This window comes from Lampris incognitus, chromosome 12 (genome assembly GCF_029633865.1).
Source record: "Lampris incognitus isolate fLamInc1 chromosome 12, fLamInc1.hap2, whole genome shotgun sequence".
In the NCBI taxonomy this organism is placed as follows: Eukaryota; Metazoa; Chordata; class Actinopteri; order Lampriformes; family Lampridae; genus Lampris; species Lampris incognitus.
The window spans coordinates 16,233,676-16,261,498 of NC_079222.1; the positions used below are offsets into that span (position 1 = coordinate 16,233,676).

The window sequence follows — 27,823 nt, forward strand, 5'->3', positions numbered from 1 at the left end:
CGGTTACATTAGCAAGTATTTGCCAAATGACAAGTATTTAACCACAGTTTTTGGGATTTGTTTTATTTTTGGGGGGACCCCCCCCCCTTTCCCCCCAATTGTATCCGGCCAATTACCCCACTCTTCCAAGCCGTCCCGGTCGCTGCTCCACCCCCTCTGCTGATCCGGGGAGGGCTGCAGACTACCACATGCCTCCCCCGATACATGTGGAGTCGCCAGCCGCTCCTTTTCACCTGACAGTGAGGATTATCGCCAAGAGGATGTAGTGTGTGGGAGGATCACGCTATTCCCCCCTGTTCCCCCTCCCCCATGAACAGGCGCCCTGACCGACCAGAGGAGGCGCTAGTGCAGAGACCAGGACACACACCCATATCCGGCTTCCCATCTACAGACACGGATAGTTGTGTCTGTAGGGACACCCGACCAAGCCGGAGGTAACACGGGGATTCGAAACGGCGATCCCCATGTTGGTGACAGTTTCTGTTTATTTTTATAATTCGATTTTCTCTTACCTTTGGACCAATTGCCCCCTGAGTACCCCGAAGTCCTGGGACACCTGTTTTACCACGTGAGCCAGATTTTCCAGGAAGACCAAACTCCCCGTCTTCACCATGCTCTCCCTACAGAGGGACGGGAGAGAGAGAAAAGAATGACAATAGACCGTGAATCAAATAATGCAGTGTTTGATTTTAAGAACAAATGCAAAATTAAAAGTAAATACATGATGATTAAGAATTGCTCCCTTTGTCTCACCGGCATGCCTTTCCTGCCATCCTTCCCTGGGACTCCATCCACTCCGGGCACACCTTCCTGACCCTCTCGGCCCACCACACCCCTGGGGCCAGCGAAACCCACCACACCCTGGGAATGAAGAAGGAAAGATCTCATCAAAAGATAAATAAATGATATGAAGTGCACCATACGTAATATAGGCTTTAATATGTGTGTGTGTTTATTGATCTCTGTTTCATTCATTCATTATCCAAACCGCTAATCCTTACTCAGGGTCGCGGGGATGCTGGAGCCTATCCCAGGAGTCATTGGGCGGCAGGCAGAGAGACACCCTGAACAAGCCGCCAGACCATCACAAGGCCGACACACACACACACACATTCATATTTAGGGACAATTTAGTATGGCCGATTCACTTGACCTACATGTTTTTGGACTCTGGGAGGAAACCGGAGCACCTGGAGGAAACCCACGCAGACACGGGGAGAACATGCAAACTCCACACAGAGGACGACCCGGGACAATCCCCAAGGTTGGACTACCCTGGGGCTCGAACCCAGGACCTTCTTGCTGTGAAGCGAACGTGCTAACCACTGCGCAACCATGCCATCTCTGTTTCATATACCGTTGAAATCTGATTAAATGAAAACTATCTGCTCTCTTCTGTCTAAGTGTAAATATTTGATTCCCCGTGAGTTTATTGTAATTTTGATTTTAAAAATTGTGTAAAACATGGATGAGTGTAATAACTGCCTCACCGGTGTTGCTCTGGCACCTTTTTGTCCAATTTGTCCCTGTTTGCCTTTCTGACCCTAGGGAAGAAACATAGACAGACAGACAGACAGACAGACAGACAGACAGACAGACAGACAGACAGACAGACAGACAGACAGACAGACAGACAGACAGACAGACACAGACAGACAGACTTTAATTCCTCTGAATTGGAGGTAGATCAGACATCATTAAACTGGAATGTTAAACTTGTGTTGTGTAAAAGATGGCGCGTGTGTAATACCTGTAATATACTCATGTGGTTTGTGCAGTTGAGAGTGCTTGTTGTAGGTTAAATATATATTTCTGCACAGCTACGCAGTGTGTTGACAAGGCTGAATGATGGTAAAAGTCCAAAGGATTTCACTAAGGTTGATGTACTGCAGATAATAAACAGCACTGCACATCACCCTACACCACTTTATAAATGCAAGCACATGTGCATGCTCCCCGTCTCCAAAAAGCTCCGAGTTACCAAAATGTCGCTTTTGTGCTGATATCCTTACTTGATCTCCTTTGGCTCCTTTGGGACCTTGTTGGCCGCGAGGTCCTGGATGACCCTGAAAACATAAGTTATGTGAATAAAAGCACAGGAAGACATCCGATGCAGATGTTGCCAGTTTAGGTAAAGCTGGTTAATTCAAAATTCTGTGTTTGGAAAAAAATGATTCAAAGTCTTCACACTCACAGGTGGTCCAGGAGCCCCAGGTCTGCCTCTCTCTCCATCCAATCCAACTTGACCCTAAAAAAAAGAATGTGATCATTTTGGCTACCTGAATACCTATGAATAATTTGCAGATCACGATGGCTAAAGAATCACACCTACCATGTATCCTGGATCTCCTGACTCACCCCTCTCTCCCCTGTCACCAGGAGGACCCTGGTTGGACAGAAAATGCATGAGTAAAATGCAGACTGTTTTAGTGTATAGTCGACCAATAAAAGGACAATAGAAGTAAGTAAGGAGATGCTCACTATATCACCAGGAGGACCAGGAGGACCTTCCATTTTCCCATCATCCCCGTGTTCACCCTGCCAGTGAAGAAAAGCCGTAAAAATTTAGATGTTTTACATATTAGACATGCCCTGTGATGGCCTGGCGGCCAGCCCAGGGTGTTTCCCTGTCTCCCACCCAATGACTGCTGGGATAGGCTCCAGCATCCTGTGACTCTGACTGGGATAAGTGGCTTGGATAATGGCTGGATAAATCAGACAATGCAACCTTGTCAGGGCGATGCACAAAATCTTTTTTTTGTTTGTTGATTTTCCCCTATTTTCTCCCCAATTGTACCCATCCAATTACCCCACTCTTCCGAGCAGTCCCGGTCGCTGCTCCACCCCCTCTGCTGATCCGGGGAGGGCTGCAGACTACCATATGCCTCCTCTGATACACGTGGAGTCGCCAGCCGTTTCTTTTCACCTGACAGTGAGGCATTTCGCCAGGGGGACGTAGTGCATGGGAGGATCACGCTATTCCCCCCAGTTCCCCCTCCCCCCCGAACAGGCGCCCCGACCGACTAGAGGAGGCACTAGTACAGCGACCAGGACACATACCCACATCCGGCTTCCCACCCGCAGACACAGCCAACTGTGTCTGTAGGGATGCCCGACCAAGCCGGAGGTAAGACAGGGATTTGAACCCGCGATCCCCGTGTTGGTAGGCAACTGAATAGACCGCTACGCTACCCAGATGCCCCCTGCAAAATCTCTTTACGTCTCCTAAAATCTTTAAGATGTTGGGATGTTAGCCTTGCATCTGCCCTGCCCTAACTGCATTCACACGGTGGCCTAAATGTGTCACGACAAAAGCACACCAGTAAGATCCCAGCCTCCCTTTACATGCAAACCCAGGTCTCAACTGAATATTTCTGTTGCTGTGCAAAACTAAAGCCATGTACTAGGACACCAAAAGTAGCTCTCAATTAAATATAAACTGCTCACAGAGGTGTATTTTAGCATGTTTGTTTTATTGCTTAAATGGAAACCAATTGATGTTGCTGTTATGCTCTTGGATAAGCCGAGGTCAGACTAGACCAGTGTTTCCCAACCCAGTCCTCAAGGAACCCCTATCCTGCAGCTTTTCTTTGCAACCCTGAATAGGTACCTGTTTGTAGGTATTCAACCAATCAGTAATGAATTATGTCAGATGTTGCACACCTTGCATAATTAAGTGCTGTGAGATGATTGGTTGAGTAAGTACAAGCAGGGCTACCTATGCAGGGTTACAATGAAAATCTGCAGGATAGGGGTTCCTTGAGGACTGGGTTGGGAAACGGACTAGACAGTATGAAGATCTGGCTGGTTTAAGACTATGCTGAGGTATGGTGGCAACCACACATGGAGCACTGGGACATGTCCCCGGTGGCCTGAGGGTCATTCTGGCCTGCCGTGAACAGTTAACTTGACCAGTGATAATATAGCAGGAAGCAGGAACGAGCTGACGGACCCCTCAGAACACACACATCAGGCGTGACTCTCACTCTCGCCCAAAGTGTCCCGGGCACCAGGGAGTGCGCGCATCAAAAATGGCATCATCACGTCTCTCGGTGCATAGCAACTGTCTACCTGCTTCTCTACCGGTAACATTTTAGACGAGTCGCCCGGCGAAATGGAAGAAAAGGAAAGGTGGAGCAGAGAGGGACAGAATGAAAAAAAGAGAAAGGCCATTGCCACCGACGCAGTTAAATGCCACAAAATAAGTGACAAGTTTGCCAGTAAGGGACCGGGTCAGTCAAAAACACTAGCTAAACACACACAAACACACACACACACACACATTTATAACTAGTCTGGTACCCATTACATCAACAAATAGGGTTAGCCTACAAAATTGGTGGTCTGGTGTTCTGCGTGAACAGGGCGGCCTGTGATGGAGTCAAATTCCAAGCCTGAATTATTGTCCCAGTCCGCCCCTGGTGGGGACAAACTAAGGATCTGCCTTGAGATAAAAATCAAAGAGCGTTAGACATAAACTGAACGAGGTGTACCTTTTCACCTTTTCGTCCTGGAGACCCAGCGGGGCCTGGTGGTCCCTGATGGCCCTAGAAAGACAGATGTAGACCACAGGGAGGAAGTAAACAGACTAAATCTCAGAAACAACAGACAACGTGAACTTGACAGACTTGTTATTGTGTAACCTGTAGTGATTTCTGGGATACTGTTGACACAGCAGCCCAAAGGTAAAAACTAACCTGATAACCTGCAAGGCCAATTTCCCCCTGCTGACCCATTCGACCAGGCACCCCCTAGAGAAGCAACAGCATGTCCGTTCAGTCTCACGTTCAGTAATCTATAACACTGAATTGCCCTGAAGGCTGCACAACTACATAGTTGTGTTGTGCAATACTAACTAATTCAAAGGTCATTAATAAATTTTTGTAACTTTACTGGTCTACTTTACCACAGGTCCAATGGTTCCTCTGGACCCCTTAGGCCCTACAAATCCTGTTGTTCCTGTCTTTCCCATTGGTCCAGTCTCCCCTAGGTGGCCTAGGTGACCTTTAGCCCCCTAGAAATGTACAGATCAACAATTATTGAGATCAATGTCAAAACAGATAAAAGAAAGTGTAATACAGAATTTATTTTTTTCTTTTTTGGTTTGATTTTCCTCCTTTCCCCCTTCCAAGCCCGTCCGGGTCGCTGCTCCACCCCCTCTGCCGATCCGGGGAGGGCTGCAGACTACCACATGCCTCCTCCAATACATGTGGAGTCGCCAGCTGCTTCTTTTCACCTGACAGTGAGGAGTTTCGCCAGGGGGACGTAGCGCAGGGAAGGATCACCCTATTCCCCCCAGTTCCCCTCCCCCCCGAACAGGCACCCCGACCGACCCGAGGAGGCGCCAGTGCAGCGACCAGGATGCATACCCACATCCAGCTTCCCACCCGCAGACACGGCCAATTGTGTCTGTAGGGACGCCCGACCAAGCCGGAGGTAATGCAGGGATTTGAACCGGCGATCCCCGTGTTGGTAGGCAACGGAATAGACCGCTACACCACCCGGACGCCCTAGTACAGGATTTGGCTACTGAGCAATATTGAGCAATATTGGCTACTGAGCAATATTGGGGAGACAATGTTGCTAGAGATGGTGTAGTGTAATTACCTTCAGCCCTGGTTTGCCTCGTTCTCCTATCTTGCCAGATTTGCCCTCTTGACCCTATAGAAAGAAAAAGGCAAGTAGCGATTACAGGCATGACTTGGCTGTCACAACACTGTGAATGTGAAATATGTATATTGGTATGATGGTTGGTTACTAGTTTGATAAGCCACTCACCCTAACGCCAGTAAGTCCAGGATCCCCAGGTGGTCCTTCTTTTCCCTTTAGTCCAAGTTCACCTTTGTCTCCATTGTTGCCTTCCTGACCCATGTCACCCTTCTCTCCCTGGTCAACACATATAACAGAAGAGACTCAGGAGGAATGATATGCCTCACTTCAACTCAAAAAAGGGGAGTACAACATCTTTTTGAAACCCCTACTGCTATACCATTATAATTAGTGATGTCATGTTTTTTTTGGGGGGGGACTTCCCCCCCTTTTTCTCCTCAATTGTAGCGAGCCAATTACCCCACTCCTCCAAGACGTCCCCAGTCGCTGCTCCACCCCCTCTGCCAACCCGGGGAGGGCTGCAGACTACCACGTCTCCTCCAATACACGTGGAGTCACCAGCCGCTTCTTTTCACCTGACGGTGAGGAGTTTCGCCAGGGGGACGTAGCGTGTGGGAGGATCACGCTATTCCCCTCAGTTCCCCCCTCCCCCGTGAACAGGCGCCCCGAAAGACCAGAGGAGGCGCTAGTGCAGCGACCAGGACACATACCCACATCCTGCTTCCCACCCGCAGACATGGCCAACTGTGTCTATAGGGACGCCCGACCAAGCCGGAGGTAACACGGGGATTTGAACCGGCGATACCCATGTTGGTAGGCAACGGAATAGACTGCCACACCACCCGGACGCCCCATGTGATTTAAAAGCATGCCGAGACATCTGGGGAATCCAGTTTACCTTGGTTCCATCAGGACCAGCTGCACCAGCTTCTCCCTCCAGGCCCGGTTCTCCCTGCACACACACACACACACACACACACACACACACACACACACACACACACACACACACACACAATCATGCACATTAGGGTTCCACTATGAATGACTTGATAGGAGTAACAGCTTGTGTTGTTGGCAATATAATGTGTTAATACTTTAAACGCCAGTTTACGTACCCGCTGCCCGACGATGCCCTGCTCTCCTGAGTTCCCAACAGATCCAACGGCTCCCTGGTACAGAGACATATGAACAAACACACATTAGAAGACAGACGGTATATCTTTTCGTACCCGGGCAGCACATGTCTTGAACAATGGGCTACGACCAACAAAGAGCCCGTTTAAAGATGGAGCACGTCTGACGGAGGAAAAGTGACCATAAAACAGTTGCAGAGGGTTTTGGAGGGCGATCAAAGTGCTCGTGTGTCCCATTCAGCCTGTCCATGGTTTACAGTGTAGTAAAGGATTGCTGTGTTCACAGGGACCCCAGGCTCCTTTAAAGGCCCCCAGAGGGACTCATGAACAATGAAACTGCACACACTACTGAATTTACATGAAGGGGCAGCCAAGTGTGTCCCCGCTTGGTCATGTGTGTCTCTCCGTGCTTGTGTGTGTGCATCCGTAAACTGCGTTTCCATGTGTGACATAATGCAGCTTTACTTTAACTTTGAGCGACAGTCATCTACATCGAAATCTTATGTGACCTGACTTCCTCGCCCAGTGTATGTGTGCATTGTGGGTAATGCAAGAATGATATTCCAGTTACAGCTAACCTTTTCCCCTTGTTCGCCTGGCAATCCTGGTTCCCCCAGCTTGCCGGGGGGGCCCTGGTAACAGACAGGGAGGAGAAGATGGAGAGGAGACATATTTGAATGATTTGGATCACTGTAGGATAATAATTCTTTGGCTTTGGATACAATAGATGATGGGTCTGTTCCAGAGACCGAAAAAGAAGGAAAGAAAAAGGGAGAAAGAGACGGTTCCATTGTATGTCTTAATTAGTTAAAAGAAAACAGATTTTTTTGTTGGGCGGGGGGGTTCTCCCCCCTTTTTCTCTCTATTTGTACTCATCCAATTACCCCACTCTTCCGAGTTGTCCCGGTCGCTGCTCCACCCCCTCTGCTGATCCGGGGAGCGCTGCACACTACCACATGCCTCCTCCGATACATGTGGAGTCGCCAGCCACTTCTTTTCACCTGACAGTGAGGAGTTTCTCCAGGGGGATGTAGCGCGTGGGAGGATCACGCTATTCCCCCCAGAAACAGGCGCCCCAACTGACCAGAGGAGGCGCTAGTGTAGCGACCAGGACGCATACCCACATCCAGCTTCCCACCGGCCAATTGTGTCTGTGGGGACGCCCGACCAAGCCGGAGGCAACACGGGGATTTGAACTGGTGATCCCTGTGTTGGTAGGTAACGGAATAGACTGCCACACTACCTGATTATTTTAATCAGAGACCATTAACGACCGATCTGTAGGAGGTGAACATATGTTATGCTGGCACAGGGATAAACAAGCTCAACACAGTCTAACCTGTTGAAGTTCCATCATCAGCAGTATGGGTGCATTTGTGTCTATGTGTGCTCATTGTATATGTTTATATGTGCTTATTGTGTGTGTGTGCGTGTGTGCGTGTATATGTCTCCGTGCATGTACGTGGGTGCACGTGTACAGGAGAAAGCATGCATAGTCCTATGTAGTATGCACACAATATATTCTTGTGCATACATGTTCTTCTCACCTTCGGACCAATTTCTCCGAGCAGTCCAACAGTCCCCGCTGGCCCAGGAGGTCCCTATGGAAAACACAGAAACCGAGTTCATAATCACACTGTTTCAGTCGCAAATCACAATCAGAGGATGCTTTGCACAATCCAATTTATGATGAAGAACATTCTCAAGATGATAGGAACTGCTGATGGTTGCAGCCCCACATCATCCAACAAAAAGCACCTGTACTGTATGTAGTCTTGGGCAGCATTTTGGCCAAGTGACGAGCACTGCTGTCCCACAGCAAGAAGGTCCTGAGTTAGAACCCCAGGCTGTCCTGCAAACTCCTTTCTGTGGGGAGTTTGCATATTCTCCCCGTGTCTGCATGGGTTTCCGCTGGGTGCTCTGGTTTCCTCCCACCATCAAAAACGTGAGTGTTAAGAGTTAGTACTCCTGTCTGTGCCCCCTGACCGAGGCAGGGCAAAAAAAGAACTGGAGTTGGTCCCCGGGTGCTGCATGGCGGCTGCCCACTGCTCCTAGCTACACAACTAGGATGAGTTAAATGCAGAGGATGAATTTTCCCATGGGAATTAATAAAGTATATCATCATCATCATCTTCTTCTTCTGCCTCCACTTCTTCTTCTTCTGCTTGCTTGCTTGTTTGCTTACTTGCTATGATAAATGGAGTGACTTGTCGTGTGTCTAATTATCCCTCTCAAATGAATTAAGGTGTATCTAGGCATACCTTTCTCTCCCAACACACAAGAATAATAGCTGTCTCATCCAGATAATTATCCATCCATCCATTACCCAAACCACTTACCCTGCTCTCAGGGTCACGGGGATGCTGGAGCCTATCCCAGCAGTCACTGGGCGGCAGGCGGGGAGACACCCTGGAGGGGCTGCCAGGCCGCCGACACACACACACACACACGCACACGCACACCTAGGGACAATTTAGTACGCCTGATTCAGTCAGTGGGAGGAAACCGCAGCACCCGAAGGAAACCCACACAGACACGGGGAGAACATGCAAAACTCCACACAGAGATCGACCCGGGTTGACCCCCAAGGTTGGACTACCCCGGGGCTCGAACTCGAGCTTGCTGTGAGGCAACTACGCTAACCACTGCACCACCGTGCCACCCCAGATAATTATAATCTTCTTAAATCCAACAGTAAGTGTAGTACCAAAGAAATCTATGAAGTTTCATTCTCAATTTAAACTGGTATTTGTTTGAGGTAGAATACTGCTGTCTCACCAACCAATTGATATTGCTGCAAGGCAGGGGTGAGAGAGAGGATGAGGAGATTTTACAGGAAGAAAAGAGGAGAACATGATGAATGCAATGGAGAGTGTAATCTTATTTAGGTAGTGTAAAAAAAGTTTTCTCCCTCTTCTCACTATAGTAGAGGGTTTACTGCTAAACATAGTATACTACTCATGAGGAGTAATCTGATTGTTCAACCAATAGGTAATACATAATGCACACAATATGTTTTTGAAAAAGTATGTTTGAAATTTCAATAGCTAATTCATTTTTTTCACAATTTATTTTCACATAAATGTTCTCAGGTCTGTAGAGGTTCAGAAAACAGATTCAACTTTACTTATTATTGCTGGATGAGGTAAACTGTATACAACAGATCACGGTGTCTTCTTGAGATAGCCATGGTTAGGGATCCATGTGTTTTAATAGTAAACAGCAGAGCACTCTCCTTGGGTCCAGCCATTATCCAAGCCACTTATTCAAATTGGGGCTGCGGGATGCTGGAGCCTATCCCAGCAGTCATTGGGTGGCAGGCGGGGAGACACCCTGGACAGGCCGCCAGGCCATCACAGGGCCAACACATTCACATCTAGGGACAATTTAGTATGGCTGATCACCTGACCTACATGTCTTTGGACTGTGAGAGGAAACCAGAGCACCCGGAGGAAACCCACGCAGACACGGGTAGAACATGCAAACTCCACACAGAGGATGACCCGGGATGACCCCCAAGGTTGGACAACCCCGAGGTTCGAACCCTGGACCTTCTCGCTGTGAGGCGACTGTGCTAACCACTGTGCCACCGTGCCAGCCTCTCCTCAGGTTTTATAGGTAATTACTGAAAACAGAAAGTCATAGCATGACTGTTTGTCAGTATTGGTAAGCTTGATTTAGTGTGCGTGCATTATACCACACAGGTTTTCATAGTGTGTGTGTGTGTGTGTGTGTGTGTGTGTGTATGTAATTGTGTGACAGTATGGATGTTTTCTCTGCTCCTCTTAAAGCTCAAAATGCAGAATCAATGGCATGAAATAGTAAATACCCTCAGCAATGAACGCTTAACATATCTCTCCTTCTAACTCTCGCCGTCTCCCTTTCCAAGGATTTTACTGGTAAGGCAGTTCGCCCAGAAAACTGTTTCTCTTTCAGAGATTCATCAAGTCAAGTCATACGGTAAGCCAGCAAGTCTGCTCCTAGCAGACTGCATGCCGGCCTCTCGAGAGCCGACGTGTGAAGGATGAGACAGATCCCTGGTTCCCCGCAGGAAACATTTAATACAGGCTAACAAATCTTCCACGGGCATTAGTAGATGTCTTATAAACCAGTTAGTGGCGGCGGAGCCTCGGAATGAAAAGTGGCCGGCCAAAGAGATTCACGCTCCTGTTTGTCAGCAAAGATGCTCCGACAAAACCAACAGTATGGGTTTGGTGCAGGCAGAGGAAAAGGCTGATCATGGAAAAACTGTAAGTTGGAAGGAGGATTTTTTAAGAGGTAGGCCAGCAGTTGAGAGGGCAGCTTTAAAGAGAGAGAGAGCGAGAGAGAGAGAGAGAGAGAGAGAGAGAGAGAGAGAGAGAGAGAGAGAGAGAGAGAGAGAGAGAGAGAGAGAGAGAGAGAGAGAGAGAGAGAGAGAGAGAGAGAGGGAGAGGGAGAGGGAGAGAGAGCAGGAAATAGGATATTAAGAGACATAAGGTGCCGGGGAGACGTGTGATGGACTGAAAGAAGGGAAAGAGATGAAGGGAGGATCTTACTGGCTCGCCTGCAATTCCCTTGGCTCCTGGAGGTCCCGAGGCCCCTTGGACCCCCTGGAAGTACAAAGATCCAAGGTTATTGCGTTCAGAGTACATTTTCTAACACACACACACCCACCCACACACACACACACACACAAGGAGACCGAATCACACATAGCTGCATGGCCATTTCAAAACATTCATTGCAACATCAGGCAGCAGCAGAAGAGCAAGTTAAAAATATGGGGTGTTTCCACTGGAGACTTTAAAATTGCAACATATTTGACTTTAATCATTACATTTTTCAGATAATTAAATTTTTTTTTTTTTGGATGTACAGCTGTAACCTTAAATAGTGCTCGACTACATATCTATGGATCACCAAATTGCAGACCTGACACACAACTATAGTGTGATTATGCAGGATGCAAAAGAGAGCGAGAGACAGACAGACAGACAGACAGCGAGAGAGAGAGAGAGAGAGAGAGAGAGAGAGAGAGAGAAGGAGAGACACACATACACATACACACATACACACAGACAGATGGACATACAGACAGACACACACACACATAGACAGAGATAGAGAGAGACAGATACAGACAGAGAGAATGACAGAAAGACAGACAAACAGAAAGAGAGACACACAGACAGACAGACACACAGACACACAGACACAGACAAACAAACAGAGACAGAGACAGAGAGAATGACAAAGACAGACAGACAGAAAGAGAGAGAGAGGGAGAACAAAAAAGGATAAATAACTTACAGGAAAACCTTTCGGTCCAGCCTCCCCTGGCTCTCCAATCTTTCCCTTTAGAGAAAGAAAAAAAGAGCGATGTCTATGAATAAGTCTGAATCCAACCAGGATACACAGGCATTATATCACACACCCCATATTCTCACAAAAGACTCATCTTACTAACGATGAAGTGGGTTCATGAAGTTACTTCATTTACGTGTGTCTGTATCACTAAAACCTAACAAAGGCCCACACCCCGTGTCTCCCTAAAGTACGCTGCTGCAGGATAGAGGTGTAGGTGTGTGTCATGTAGTTCTTCCACATCACACTGCTGCCCCCCCCCCCCCCCGATGGACAAGCACGGATACAGGGAGAATGAGAGACAGAGGACACAGACAAGAGGATGGTGCTTTACCTCTGTTCCAGGGAAGCCCGTTTTTCCTGGAGGACCATCAGGACCCTGTGGAGAGAGGGTTCAGAGAAGTGTTGAGACAGATAGATAGATAGAGAGAGAGAGAGAGAGAGAGAGAGAGAGAGAGAGAGAGAGAGAGAGAGAGAGAGAGAGAGAGAGAGAGAGCGAGAGATAGAGACAGCAAGAGAGAGAGAGGGAGAGATAGATAGAGAGAGACAGTGAGAGAGAGAGAGAGAGAGAGAGAGAGAGAGAGAGAGAGAGAGAGAGAGAGAGAGAGAGAGAGAGAGAGAGAGAGAGAGAGAGAGAGATCCATTTGACATGTGAGAAGATATTCCTTGGCTGATGGATTTGGAGCAGCTTTATGCTTTCAGTGCTGTTAATTTCTGTACACTGTTATAATATGCTTACCAGTTTTTTGCAATGCTTTTTTTTCTTTATTAATTTAAAATTGCAAGCAATGGGGCTTGTTTGGGTAAATGCAATGGTCAAACCTCACATATATTTTGAAATTGTCAATAAAGATTATGTTTGTTATTCTTTCTCATGCACAAAAATAACTATGTGCATGCTTTTGTAACCAGAGCATCCAAATAGTTACACAAAATCATGTTTTATCTGTGGCATTTTGCTTATTTTGCCTGTTCAGTACAAGCCATGCATCTGCCACACTCTGACTCCTTGTTTGCAGTTGATGCAGTGACCCTTCACCCCTCTAGAGGTCTTACCTTCTTGCCCTCTGACCCCATCTCTCCTGTTGGACCATCAGGCCCTCTTGCTCCCTGAAACATAGACAGTTGTCACGTCACCAACAGAGGTCACTGTAACACAGCCAGAACATACACAAACATGGCTGCACCGTGATGCTGTCGCCACAGTAAGTCCCTGCAAATCACACAGCAAGGAGCCACACAACTGATGCAGGTTCAACAGTCCGTTATGCTGTAAATGCAGTTGTGTGTGTGTGTGTGTATATTTGAATGTGTCACTGTGTTTGTTTGTTTGTCTCTGTGAGTGTGTGCTTGTTTGTGTAAGAGAGAGAAAGCAAGAGAGAGAGAGAGAGCGAGAGAGAGAAAGAGAGAGAGAGAGAGAGAGAGAGAGAGAGAGAGAGAGAGAGAGAGAGAGAGAGAGAGAGAGAGAGAGAGAGAGAGAGAGAGAGAGAAACCATACAGAGAAACCATACAGTAAGGAATGACAGAACTGATGTAGGTTAAATAGCACAATATGCTGTAAATGCAGTTGTGTGTGTATGTGTGTGTGTGTGTGTGTATTTGAATGAATGTGTGATTGGGTTTGTTTGTCTATGTGAGTGTGTTTTGTGTGTGTGTGTGAGAGAGAGAGAGCGAGAGAGAGCGAGAGAGAGCGAGCGAGCGAGCGAGTGAGAGAGAGAGAAACCATACAGTAAGGAATGACAGAAATTATATAGGTTAAATGGTACATTATGCTGTAAATGCAGTTGTGTGTGTGTATTTGCCTGTGTGTGTATATTTGAATGTGTCATCGTGTTTGTTTGTTTGTCTGTGTGAGTGTGTTTTTTGTGTGTGTGTGTGTTTGTGTGTGTGTGTGTATATTTGAATGAATGTGTGATTGGGTTTGTTTCTCTATGTGAGTGTGTTTTGTGTATGTGTGTGTGTGAGAGAGAGAGAGAGAGAGAGAGACAGAGGGGAGAGCGTTTGACTAAAAGACAGCAGAAGAAAGAAAAATAAAGACAGACTGAGAGGGGACGAGGGTCAGAGAGACGAGAGAGACAACATGTAAGAGGTCTGTTGGCCTCCCAGCAGGGGACCACACATGGCACTAATCCCCAGAGGTCACTGGTCTCTGGTCACTGAGTCTTCTAACACAACAGTCAGGACCAGGACCACCACACACACACACACACACACACACACACACACGTGTTTTTATACAGTTCACATCTACACTCGCCCACAGAACAGCCCTGGTGTTTAGGTTTCTGAGGCACAACTGTCAAACAAAATCTATGCGACGCTCTTAAAGCCGCTCGGCCAGTGAGAGGTGATAACAAATGGGAGACAGGCAGCAGGGTTGACAGCCCTCAAACCAACACAGTCCATCTGCTCTGCACCTGCACCTAGACAAAGGATCCTCCTCCTCCTCCTTCTGGAAAGGTCTGAGGTTCCTTCCTGGCTGATGATCAATGGTTCGATACTCTATAGGTCATTAGTTCCCGCAGGTGATTTATGAATACCAGGAGGAAAAGAAAGAAAGAAAGAAAAAACCCCACGATTCTCTCAAGATGTTTTTGTAATGTCAAAGGAGGATTTGTCAACTTGATTCAGCCACACAGGCAGCCTTGTTGTGTGACTGGTTGATGACTGGGCACAGTGGGAGTCTGGCCCACTGAGTACACTGCTAGCTGAAGTGCTGTAAGCCTATTATACATAGAGCTGGATGAGCAGCACTCATTAACATTCCTGTCTGGGGTAGCTACTACCTACTGCTTGAGTTTACATAGCCTTGTTAGCTACTGTATAGCCAACCTATTTCTCCTTATCAGCTCACGCTACAAATAAACAGTCACTCAGACATTTAAAGTTAATTATAAGAGGTCGCATTAATTCCTAATGTGACTGGATGTCTCGCCACCGTCACTGCTCAAAGTGACTAGTTTTGTTTTTTTTTATTTTAATTTTATATATATACTCTATTGATCCCTGTAGGGAAATTACGCTCTGCATTTAACCCATCCTAGCTGTGTAGCTAGGAGCAGTGGGCAGCCGCCGTGCGGCGCCCGCGGGACCAACTCCAGTTCGTCTCGCCATTGCCTCGGTCAGGGGCACAGACAGGAGTATTAACCCTAACATGCATGTCTTTTTGATGGTGGGGGAAACCGGAGCCCCCGGAGAAAACCCACCGCAGACACAAGGAGAACAGCAAACTCCACACTGAGGACAACCTGAGATGACCTCCAAGGTTGGATGTCCATGGGGTTCGAACCCAGGACCTTCTTGCTGTGAGGCGAAAGCGCTAACCACTGTGCCACCCAAATAGTTTAGTATTTATAGTAATATTATTATTATATAGTGTATATTATATTTCTTTATATATATATATATATATATATATACACACACACACACACACACACGTGTGTATTATATATTATATACTATAATAATTGTTTAGTATCCAAATAGTGCTGCCCATAGTTAAGATTCAAAACAAAAAAACAAAAACAAAACAAAACCATAAAACTGTCTCAAAAACATCAAGCCAACCTACAACAGTATTTACTACAGACCATATGTGAGAGATCAGCATCTTCTCTAATATGGAAGCCATTAGCTTAGAATTTGTAGGTTAGTCATTATGGGATATTACCATACATAAAAAATGGTTGGTCAGATGTTGGTTCTTAATGGTAGACATCAGCTTGCTGGCTAAGACTCTGGTTTATGGAAACAGACAGAAGATGAAACAAACGAGTGAGATGGGGGGAGACAGATAGCAGAGAGCGAGAGGGAGCGAGCGATTTCTCCAGAGGTTTCATAGGTGCTGGAGGCCTGATGCCCACAGCCTCTTCAGCTCATAATGTTCTCATCCCCACACTATTTACATGGTAGCAAATCATAGTCTGGTGTCTGTCTGGGATCTGAGAGAGGAGACAGACATTACATTTCTGATACATTCAGGCGCTGTGCCCGAAGTCCAGGAGCCAACAAGCCAAGGGTTTAATAAGGACATATGGTATAAGAATAAAAAATGACTGTAATCTAATGCCAGTTAAGTCTAATTTTATGCTAAGCCACCCCCAACATTGAGTTTTGCTTGGCCAAGGTGAGGAAGAGTTATGATCATCTAGTTTTGCGCACCTCAGAAATGAACGAAAGAGGCTTTTCTTCCCCTGTGGAACAATAAAAGACATCATTTTTCACCAAAATAGATGTTAACCTATGCTCCTGAGGGGCAGCTAGCCCTAACATTGTGTGTACAGGCTTGTGTGAACACGCAACCACGTTGCGTGTTCAACCACATGTGTGCATGAACCCCCTTCTATGTGAAGTCCTGTCACTAGCTAGACTCAGGTATCTGGCCTGGGACTACCCAGCATCGGACACGCAGCAACAGGCAGATTTATCGGCGTTGGAAGCTGCGGACATTAACATTAATTGAAAACACAGCTTGAGACATGAGAGTGTGTCCAGGCCAAACAGAGCCAAGCCTATCTCCCATGGAGGGCCCAGGCGAAGAGGCTCAATGCTATTTCATCCCACCTGCCAGCTGGCTCAGCAGAAAGTCCATGGACCATGGCTATAAAAGACATCTATTAAAAGGTTTTGGAAGAGGTTGGAGACAGGATCTGCCCACCACAACATAGCACATCAAGGATAGAGGGATTCATTTTGGCAGCAATAGCTGAGGTGTTTCCATTCAATGTACCAGATTCAGCAATTCTGCTGCAAACTTGGCATCAAAAACATCATTTAAAAGTCTCCTTGCAACAGTCTATGCCATCTCCATCTTCATCTTTGTCCTCCTCTTATCCCTTTTATTCTTTTTTTTTATCCCCCCCCCAATTGTATCTGGCCAATTACCCCACTCTTCCGACCTATCCCGGTCACTGCTCCACCTCCTCTGCCGATTCGGGGAGGGCAGCAGACTACCACATGTCTCCTCTGATACATGTGGAGTCGCCAGCCACTTCTTTTCACCTGACAGTGAGGCATTTTGCCAGGCGGATGTAGCGTGTGGGAGGATCACGCTATTCCTCCCAGTTCCCCCTCCCACCCCGAACAGGGGCCTCCACCAAACAGAGGAGGCGCTAGTGCAGCGACCAGGACACATACCAACATCTGGCTTCCCACTCACAGACACGGCCAATTGTGTCTGGAGAGACGCCCAACCAAGCTGGAGGTAACACAGCGATTTGAACCATGTTGGTAGGCAACGGAATAGACCGCCACGCCACCTGGACACCCCACTTGGTTAATGTTTGATAAAAACTTTATTCGAATGTATTGTGTCAAATTTATATCAAATTAGATGCTCAATGACATCATGGAATTTCTCCATGGACTAACAGGGAAAACTGCTAAAATTACAACAACACATGTGTACTAAGATCTCAGTCATGATCAGATCTCATAACCAGACAAAGGTAAAGACTTTAAAGCAACTGAGTACATGATAGTCCAAGAGACTTTTTCTTTTTTGGTTTCTGAAGAGTCTGCATGGGCAAAATTTGTGGACCCCTGTAAGAAACAGTAGCTGTTAGTTGACATGTAGCCCTCATTTGACCTCTATGAGGTTCCCGACCCTCAACCTGCCTCCTCAAGATAATGCATTTCCCCATATAACAGCTTCTAGAGCGGCTGGTTGCCTCCAACAATCAACCATAGCCAGATCACATTTTCCATGATGTTCCGTAAATGTCACGTAGCCGCACTAATGGCTCGGCTTTCGTCAACTATTTCAACAACTATTCATTGTTCCTTTTTTTTATGGATTTTTATTTCTAAAGCGCAGTTAGCTTACATCACCAGGGCTCTTCCAAGCAGTTATAATGAAGATTGACTTTTCAGAAAGTTGAAACAGACTGTAAAGTTTGACCCCGAGATTATATTATCCAAGTCATTCAGTGAACACACATGACATCACTGCAACTGGAGTTCCCTATCACTTCATCATGTGCCCCAACAAATGTTTTCCTATAGCACCGCAGCAGTAATGATGTAGCGGCATGTATTACACTATGCTTGCACTCACTTGTGCAAGGATGCACACACATGCACGCCCACACACACCAACACGTATGCACATATACACAATGCACAAGTAAGTCATGCAAAAATAATAATGCATGTCAGGACAAATCACTTGTCATGTTGATGACCCAGTCTTCACCAGAATAAAAAACGATATGTTGGATTTACTTAAAAATGTTACGTCAAGCCATTCCACGAACCTATGTGAAGTCACTTCTAAGCAACTCGGTTTATTAAGATGTCCTCGAGGAGTTAGAACTGCACAGTTGCGTGGAGCCACTCGACATTTTTAAGCAAATCCATCATTTCTTTTTCCAAGTGTTGAGGCTGGGCAACTCTTTATTTTTCTATTTTTGCTCGCTGTCGAACACTACTTGACATGAGAAACTGCAGGGACGATAGGTGTGAGACTCGAACCTTACCCGTCGGCCTTTGGGTCCTCTGGTACCGATTGGTCCAGGCGATCCAGGGGGGCCCTGAGGAACAAAAGAAAAAGAGGGGTGAGGAAGGAAAGGTGGGGGGGGGGACAAAGGTTTAAACTGACAGAGCTCGGAGCCCACTCCTTGCTGACCCTGGGGGGGAGGCTGACCTCAGGAACACACTATGGGGTTTGTTGTTAGATCTGCCACTCACACCAATTAAAGGTCCTTCTCTGGAATCCCGTTTCTCCGCACCAGAGTTCTGTATTTATGTTTGTTTTAGTGGCTCAGCCGCCCCCACTTCTACCAGTGCTTGCCCCACACCCTATCCAAGCTGGCAATGGCAGGGCCACGGCAAGGGGAAACAGGGGCAGCTTCTAATTGGTCAGAGGTGTTGGGCTTTTGATTGACAGCAGGGTAATACAGCTCCAGCAGGAGGCTGCCAGGTCTCATAACCCTCAGAGAAAGTTCCACAGAAGATTCAGGGCTATTAACACAACATACCATGACTGTGTGATGAGAGAGGGTATAGGCTAGGATACCAATCCACCAGAAAGGCAACTTAGGTCAACAGAAACCGAAAATGGCCGAAAAGGAAGAGGGCATTTGGAATCATAACTTAACAAATTTCCGATGGGAACTTATATAAATAGCTGCTTTGTAAACACTATTATCACTTCTCTCTTCTGAAAGGACAATGTTTACTGATGTAAAGCTGTGAATATACCCTACACCAAGGTGTAACTAACCATTTGATCATATATCTAGTGGTCGGTTTAGATGGGACCAGTAAGTGAGTCATGTAGTGAGAGAAAGGTAGAAGAGGGCAGTGACTTACTGCTCTTCCTGGTGGTCCTGAAGGCCCAGTCTCACCTGGTGTCCCTGGGTGACCCTATTACACACACACACACACACACACACACACACACACACACACACACACGGATTGAAAGACTGAGTGAGAGGCATAGGTTGCTTGTGGTCACATTAGCGAGGTAAACACAAAGCAACACACATCTGCAGAAATGCTCCAAGTATTGTGGAGAACATCTACCATAACATATTCATATTTAAAATAGAGATGAGAAAGACAGACTGAGGTGATGGGGATTTTTTTTTTTTAATTTCCCCCTTTTTCTCCCCAGTTGTATCTAGCAAATCACCCTGCTCTCTGAGCTGTCCTGGTCGCTGCTCCACCCCCTCTGCTGATCCGGGGAGGGCTGCAGACTACCACATGCCTCCTCTGTTACACGCGGAGTCGCCAGCCGCTTCTTTTCACCTGACAGTGAGGAGTTTCGCCAGGGGGACGTAGCACGTGGGAGGATCACGCTATTCCCCCCAGTCCCCCCCCCCCGAACAGGTGCCCCGCAGCGACCAGGACACATACCCACATCCGGCTTCCCACCCGCATACACAGCCAATTGTTGTTTTTTAAAAATAAAATTTTTTTTCTAGTTTTTCCTCTTATCCACCCAATTAACCCAATGGCATATGGCCGGAACTCTTGCCGAATAACTCCCCTGGCTCACGTTTCCACAGGAAGGAGATAGTCGTAACACCGGCTTCCTTCAAACTTGTGTCGGGTGCTCTCGCTATTTTACACGCTGAAGCCTCGCATGGATTGCATTACCTTCAGGCCGCGAAGGAGGCGTAGGGAGAATGCTTTCGATCGCTTGGTCGCAGGCGCCCAGATGGGCCAGAGGGGTCGCTGGAGAACGACGAGTCCCCGAACACTACACCGATCTACACCCACTATCTCTCGGGTAAGGGTGGCCTAATGAATGCCTTACCCCGTGGACGCTCTGGCTGTGACTGGTTACGGCGAGTCTGGGATACGAACCTCCCAGCCACGTGACGAGCTGATTGCAAGAACGGCGGTTTATTCCGCTCGGCCACCAGAGCGGCCTGACACGGCCAATTGTGTCTGTAGGGATGCCTGACCGAGCCAGAGGTAACATGGGGATTCGAACCATGTTGGTAGGCAACAGAATAGACCGCTATGCTACCCGGAGGCCCAGAGATGGTGATTTCATATCTGTGAACATCCTGCATGACGCTATTTTACTTTCTCTTTGGCGAGGTTTCATCTGATCTAATGCGGCACTTCTTTTTTTTTAATGCAGACCGTTTGTCAAAGAATAAAAATATACGGGCAGCGACTCCAGTAACACCACTCAGACTCTCAGAGGCCAACAAGTTGTTCAAGCTGCTCACTTCACTTATAGCACCGCAAGCAGTTTTCATGTTTTGGCTTAACAGACCCGGACCATAAAAGCCAGCTGAATGAGCTCTCTATTATCTGCTTTCGATGTCTGCCGGCCCGCTTTGTTTCTATTGTGTGACGCAGTCTTTTCCAGGGGTCTGTTTCTATTTTGCAGCCGAGACAAGGAGAAATAAAAAGGGCCAACAGAGTACTTCCCGGTGTGCGTGTGCATGTGCGTGTGTGTGTGTGGTTTAAGTCCTCAGCAAAATCCAACAGGATTGTCCAGCAGGAAACTGCACTTTGTGTCAACACAAATGATGACTGATGCAGCGGCTTTATATAATATGGGTCACGAATGTATTAGATGGCCCACATTACATAAAGCCGCCCCACCAGAGCCCGGTCGCTGCTTGTTTAACAGGTTGGGCTCGGGCGGCGCAGGGATAGTGTTAGGCCTGATTTGATTTCCCCATGCAGTGCCAGCGGCGTTGTGGGAATGTTTTTGTTCAATCAGCGCGACGGATGGATTTATGGATGGATTTATGGCTGGATGGATGCATCAGTGAAACAGTGGATGAATTGGCAGGAGAGACTTTGAAATAGCCCCCATCTTGTCTGAGATTGCACTACAGTAGGAATAATAAAAACGAGCTTGTCAAAACTACTCTCTGAGAAAAGCAGTAGTGCTCTTGATTTATGGCCAGTGTTTCTCCGGTTAGGGATCGTCGATAAACCATAACTTACTAGGTGTTGTGTATTCAGGGTGACTTTTGAAAGGTTCATTGAGAAAACCCCCGAATCATCTATTGTTTCACTGTACCTGAGAGAAACAGGTTCTGGCTGTGGCAGATAAAGTGGTCCTCAAAGCCACAAGCAAGACTCAACATGAGAGCTGTTAATAAAGTAAGCACATGTGTGTGGTTCTAGGATACATTCTCTTTTTTTCTTCTTCTCCTTTTCCTCCCCAGTTGTATCCGGCCAATTACCCCACTCTTCCGAGTCATCCCGGTCACTGCTCCACCCCCCTCTGCCGATCCGGGGAGGGCTGCAGACTACCACATGCCTCCTCCGATACATGTGGAGTCGCCAGCTGCTTCTTTTCACCTGACAGTGAGGAGTTTCACCAGAGGGAAGTAGCGCGTGGGAGGATCGCACTATTCGCCCCGGTTCCCCCCCGAACAGGCGACACATACCCAGATCCGGATTCCCACCCGCAGACATGGACAATCATGTCTGTAGGGACGCCCGACCAAGCCGGAGGTAACATGGGGATTCGAACCAGCGATCCCCATGTTGCTAGGCAACGCAATTAGACCGCAATGCTACCCAGACACCCCGCTATGATACATCCTACTACAGTAAAATATGCAACAAAGGAAACAATCAAATGTTCTTGCTAACAGGCATAGTGAATCTTGAGCTACAAAGAAATGGACTTGGTTCTAGACACCAGTATATTCCCATGGGAATAACACAAACGCCATGATGTACAGTGACCGTTTCTTAGCATGTTTTTAATGACTTCCCACACAGCCTCCTAACCCTCTCTGAGCTCTTTCACCATCTGTGAAAAAACACCACGCGTCTTCACACTTTCTCACAACTTCTCTCCACACCAGGTTGTCCCACCACACAAATACGCACGCACACACACACACACACACATTGCCTTTTTTGCATCTTACCGTCGATCCCTTTTCTCCAGGTGGTCCAGGCAGGCCCATCTCCCCTCGGTCTCCCTAAAATTGGATGTGCACATTTGGGCTCAGTGAGGCCAGCTTGGCTGACACAGGACAGGTTCATATAGCTCATACAAAGCCAGTACCCCTAACAATAATATTAACAAGACAGAAATACTGGGGTATTTCACCTTCTCTCCAGCTAGTCCCATTTCGCCCACAGGTCCGATGAAACCTACCAAACCCTGAAATATAGACACTCAAGGTTGGTTGGATGGCTTCATTAACAGACAGATAGCTAGCTAGCTAGCTAGTTAGATAGATAGATAGATAGATAGATAGATAGATAGATAGATAGATAGATAGATAGATAGATAGATAGATAGATAGATAGATAGATAGATAGATAGATAGATAGATAGATAGATAGATAGATAGATAGATGGATGGATGGATGGATGGATGGATGGATGGATGGATGGATGGATGGATGGATGGATGGATGGATGGATGGATGGATGGATGGATAGATAAATAGATAGATAGATAGATAGATAGATAGATAGATAGATAGATAGATAGATAGATAGATAGATAGATAGATAGATAGATAGATAGATAGATAGATAGATAGATAGATAGATAGATAGATAGATAGATAGATAGACAGACAGACAGAAGGATGGACAGATGGATGGATGGAGAGAAAGATAGATAGATGAGGAGAATACAACTACACAATGCAGTAAGTGGCCCGTCAGTTTCTTACTCTTTCTCCCATGGATCCAACTTTCCCGGGGATGCCAGGCTCTCCCTGTCATGAAAGATAGAAGGAAAAAAAACAGTCCACTGCTGTGAAGATCTGATTCAACACCCATCATGGATTTAGATGTGTTTGTATACTCAGTTTGTCCTCACTCACCTTCACACCCTCTGGCCCAAGCTTCCCCGGAAAACCTTTTCTGCCCATTCTCCCCTGAAAAAAGTAAAAATGGCAAAATGAACACACACCGAGTAACAAAATACTGGGAATGATATTACCCGCATGCTGTTAATGTGATCATCGGTGCGTTTGCCTCGAAATTTGTGTCAATAATGACACAACACTTTGGCTGGCTGTGCGAGTGCTCAGTGACTGCAAGTGGTTCTGACATGTCCCCCTTACAGAGAGGGCAAGTCCCGGGGTTAAGAGAGGGATAAGTGTTTTGTTTTTCCTACCAGCAGTAACTCAGGGTCAGAATAGCGTACAGCCGAGCCCTAAAGACCCATGGCATTAAATGATTTAAAAAGCCCAAAAATTAAATTTCTGAAAATTGACCAGCTTTCAAATTACACTTAAGTCTCACAGCGGATGTTATTTCACTAAGGAGCAGAAGGGGGTGGGGCATATTATTATGCTGATACAAGAACATGGTGATGGAGAAATATTTATTCAGACATGTTTATCTGTGGCAGACTCCGGGGGTCTGTTTTCAGGAGTTTTTATTGGCTGACTTAAGGTTTCTTTCTTCTTTTTTTTTGAACTGCCCTCCCCCCTTTTTCTTCTCCCCAACTGTATCCGGCCAATTACCCCACTCTTCCAAGCCGTCCCGGTCGCTGCTCCACCCCCTCTGCCGATCCGGGGAGGGCTGCAGACTACCACATGCCTCCTCTGATACATGTGGAGTCGCCAGCCGCTTCTTTTCACCTGACAGTGATGAGTTTCGCCAGGGGGATGTAGCACGTGGGAGGATCACGCTACTCCCCCCCAGCCCCCCCCCCCTCGAACAGGCACCCCGGCCGACCAGAGGAGGCGCTAGTGCAGCAACCAGGCCACATATCCACATCCGGCTTCCCACCTGCAGACATGGACAATTGACCTTTCGCAAAGTCCCGCCCCCCTTAGTTACTGTTGCTATGTCCATCAAGCATTTCAGAACTATCCAGGAAGTAGCTGGAAAACACCAAAACATGAAGGGAGAAATCAGCGCATTGTGTGGGTAAAAGCAACAGTAATAATACGTTAGCTGTATTAGCTATCAATAACAGCTAGTAGCAAGCTTAGCTTGGAGCAGACAGGTATTTTTGTTGATTTTGGATGGATTAAGCAGGCCATGGGGTCTGCTATACTGCGAAATCTATTGCCGACATTGCGCTTCTTGCGTTCTGGGTTTCGGGAAGGGAAAGAAAATGACACCCCCTCCAAATTTTTCAGATATCTAGTATCCGATTTGCAGATCCCATAGGCACACCGTTTCAGCATTTTGCTGTGTGTTTGAAAGCTTGACGGACCGTTGCTAAGGTAGGATTGGACAAGCACCGTTCTGGGGCGGTACTTTGCGAAAGGTCAATTGTGTCTGTACAGACGCCCGACGTAAGACAGGGATTCGAACCGGCAATCTCCATGTTGGTAGGCAACGGAATAGACCGCTACACTACCCAGATGCCCTTATTGACTGGTTTTAGGTTTATGTTTATTTCTGAGCCTCAGTCAGTCAACTAAAGAAAGAAAGAAAGAAACAAACAAACAAACAATATTCAAGAGAAACCAAGATATAAGGGTGGCAGAATAGCAGCTTTCACCCTCTACTGCACAGCATTGATGGAAAGTTTTCTTAAGGCCCATGTCCAGGACATGGACCTTGAAATGATTGCAACCAACCCGAACGGTCTCAAAAGTATCAAAGGACAGTCCAATAAGGTGCTGAAATCACCGTCAAGCATCATTTGAAGGTGGGACTTGCTTTTCTAACACACGGTCACAGGAGCACACGGTGTGAGAAGAACGTAAGATTATTTGCTTTAGTAATCTTATTTAACATGACATGAACCGTAAATAAAAAAACATGCGCGTGTGTATGAAGGTATAGAGAAGCTTTTTATGGGGTTTTTTGAAGTTTATTTATTTTACATGTTCAGAAATTTAGTTTTTTTTCCCTTTTCGTTGCCTTGGAGCAATGTTATGCAATAAGGGGAGGAGGAAGCAGGGGCCCGCGGCTCCCATCCCTAACCAGGATGTCCGCTTACATGGGCAAATAATGTGTGACAAGAAAGGAAGAATGCAGGGTCCAAAAATGTTTTTTTTTCCCTTTTCATCTGTAAAATGTGTACCATCAAAATGTGTGCTGTAGAGGGTTAGAATAAAAAAGCCACTTTATATTGTCATTGCACTTTACAATGAAATGTGTTTTGTGCATCTAACCCATCCTATTGTATAGGAGCAGTTAAAAGTGGAACTGGCAGTGGCAACAGATGCTGATGGAGCTGAGGAAGATGAGAAGAGTGTGAGGAAGATAAGAAGAATAAGATTGTGAGAAAGGAATGTTTTGTTGCTACGTAGAGAAATGACACTAGGATATAACTGAATGAAGACCAAGGGGAGGAGGAAGAGGAGGACATACTCTGGGCACTTGGCCAGTGATCTCCCACAGCTCCTGATGCTGCCATATGGCCACTTCCTCTCAGGAGGGGGACAGTGTGTGTTTGTGTGTATAATAAGGGTTTTTTTTTGGGGGGGAGGGGCTAGGATGTGAACGAGGGGTGGGTGGGGGAGACATGGGAGATGTTAAAGACAGAAAGAGAGCGAAATGAACAAAGAAAGTGGGAGGCAGCTACACTTAAGAAAAAAAGTAATGACTATATATAATTCTATGGAAACAATGTTCATCGTTAGCAATTTCTGTCGCCTTGTAACAGCCAAAAATGTTATACATATTTGAAACAGGTGATAGCAGTTATCACCACCTAGTGGCGAAGTATAGGTATTGTGTGTATTGCTGGTCCTGCATTAAAATTGAAGCCAATAATATAGACAGGGTATTTAGGGCTATATACTATATAGACCTCCAATCACATATACACAACTTCTTTATGACTCAAGTACAGATAACTTCATACGATGACCTAAGTTGTTTCCATGTGCTAAATTCAACACACATCAAACTTTTAATACCTGATTTTAGTTGAGCTGCTTCATATTTTGGCTTCCAAGTAGCGATTTCCATTACAAATTCAGCTCCACATAGCTTGTACTAAACCCAAGTGTAAAAACGACCTAAACACTTTGGAGTCAATTTTAAATGATCCGCCCACTGTCTTCTTCTGCTCTGGGGATTACACAACCAAGCCTATAATGCAGGCAGGAGCTGTCACTGCTCTGTTGTTGTGCAAACTACAAGGCCTTTTCAGCCGAATATGAATCAGACTGCTGTACCGCAAAGTATGCGAGGAGACTCGAGTTCATGTTACAGCAGTATTTCCATGCAAACAATTTTTCTCTTTCGCTCTCTCGCTTTTTTGGCAGTGATTTATTTAGGTTCTTAACCGCCTGGGTTCAGTACTGTCAGGCAAATATCAGCATCACGAGATGATGAAGAGCTCTGAATGAAGATATATAGAGACATCTAATACACATATAGATACACAGTTTGATTGCTCCGTAAATGACACAGTTAGAACATACATACTTGTTGGACATTTATGGACCCCCCCCCCACACACACACACACACATACACACACACCGGCATCTTTCTTTCAGCATCTCCACACAGTAAAACTAAGACATGAATGTAGTTCTTTCACAGACAGCGGTGCCGGAAGGTGCGAAGTGAGTGAGCAGAAGTAACTGAGGCCCAGAGGCTGGGGCAGCCGAGATTAAAAAAAGAGCGCAGCTTAAATGAAAAGCAGACACAGCCTATTGATTCACGTTATCGGCTCATTCTATTTCCTCTCCTGCAGCCAAGCAACACGAAGTGTTTATCCAGTCACAACTCACCTCCAGTCCTGTCGGCCCCGGTGGTCCCAGTGGGCCCTCATCGCCCTGAAAAAATAGATGATAACAGCGTGAGCGTTGACGAGGTTTTTAGGGATGAAATCAAGCCCTAACTAAACACCTGGTTTGTATCATAAAACATGTTGTGATGTGTGTTGTGCCTTGGAGTTGCACCTCTAATCCGGGTACACCTCTGGGGCCTGGCAAACCTCTGGCTCCTGGTTTTCCCTGGGCGAGAGAAAGACTAAATTAAATCAAAGCAAAATGTAAGGGCAGGCGTGCGGGAAGACGTTTTAAGTAGGGGGGCTGCCAACTTAAACGAAAAGTATTGTGGCGAGCCGATGTGGGAGAACGAGTCGAGAGGCAGGGAGTCCTTTTTAATCGCAACTGCTGGGCCCCCGATACACCGCACGACCCCGGGAGGGCTCTCTTATTCACACCAGCCAGAACGGACCAGAACTGAAAACAACGTAAAGACCCCCACCAATTGTCCCAAGTCACGATGACATCAGTCCCAGTCATGGTCCTACAGTCAGTTAGTCAGTAAAAAGTCTCCTACTTAGTCTGAGTCAAACCCCCAAAACAACAACGCAAGAGTAACCACAACGCGAACGCCACATAATT

General features: G+C 46.6%; 1 protein-coding gene and 1 long non-coding RNA gene across 2 annotated transcripts in view; both read right to left on the reverse strand.

The window, feature by feature from the left end:
* The window catches only part of LOC130121558 (collagen alpha-1(XXVII) chain A-like), a 29,018-nt gene extending 6,359 nt beyond the window's left edge, over positions 1-22,659 (reverse strand). Inside the window, exons 1-24 of the mRNA XM_056290406.1 lie at positions 22,639-22,659; positions 22,454-22,507; positions 19,404-19,457; positions 18,569-18,622; positions 13,146-13,199; positions 12,424-12,468; positions 12,036-12,080; positions 11,282-11,335; positions 8,294-8,347; positions 7,325-7,378; positions 6,729-6,782; positions 6,509-6,562; positions 5,779-5,886; positions 5,608-5,661; positions 4,907-5,014; positions 4,698-4,751; positions 4,494-4,547; positions 2,482-2,538; positions 2,333-2,386; positions 2,195-2,248; positions 2,013-2,066; positions 1,491-1,544; positions 754-861; positions 513-620 (exon numbers count right to left, since the gene is read on the reverse strand). Coding sequence (XP_056146381.1) covers positions 513-620; positions 754-861; positions 1,491-1,544; positions 2,013-2,066; positions 2,195-2,248; positions 2,333-2,386; positions 2,482-2,538; positions 4,494-4,547; positions 4,698-4,751; positions 4,907-5,014; positions 5,608-5,661; positions 5,779-5,886; positions 6,509-6,562; positions 6,729-6,782; positions 7,325-7,378; positions 8,294-8,347; positions 11,282-11,335; positions 12,036-12,080; positions 12,424-12,468; positions 13,146-13,199; positions 18,569-18,622; positions 19,404-19,457; positions 22,454-22,507; positions 22,639-22,659 — 1,464 coding nt within the window. The remainder of the gene's footprint in view (positions 1-512; positions 621-753; positions 862-1,490; positions 1,545-2,012; positions 2,067-2,194; positions 2,249-2,332; positions 2,387-2,481; positions 2,539-4,493; positions 4,548-4,697; positions 4,752-4,906; positions 5,015-5,607; positions 5,662-5,778; positions 5,887-6,508; positions 6,563-6,728; positions 6,783-7,324; positions 7,379-8,293; positions 8,348-11,281; positions 11,336-12,035; positions 12,081-12,423; positions 12,469-13,145; positions 13,200-18,568; positions 18,623-19,403; positions 19,458-22,453; positions 22,508-22,638) is intronic.
* Positions 22,660-23,249: 590 nt separating this feature from the next.
* LOC130121736 (uncharacterized) lies at positions 23,250-27,429 on the reverse strand. The gene is made up of 4 exons (XR_008811092.1): positions 27,374-27,429; positions 27,203-27,247; positions 23,370-23,423; positions 23,250-23,261 (listed from the first exon to the last, which is right to left on the reverse strand). It is a non-coding gene; the product is annotated as an uncharacterized LOC130121736 (long non-coding RNA).
* Between the last annotated feature and the right edge of the window lie 394 nt (positions 27,430-27,823).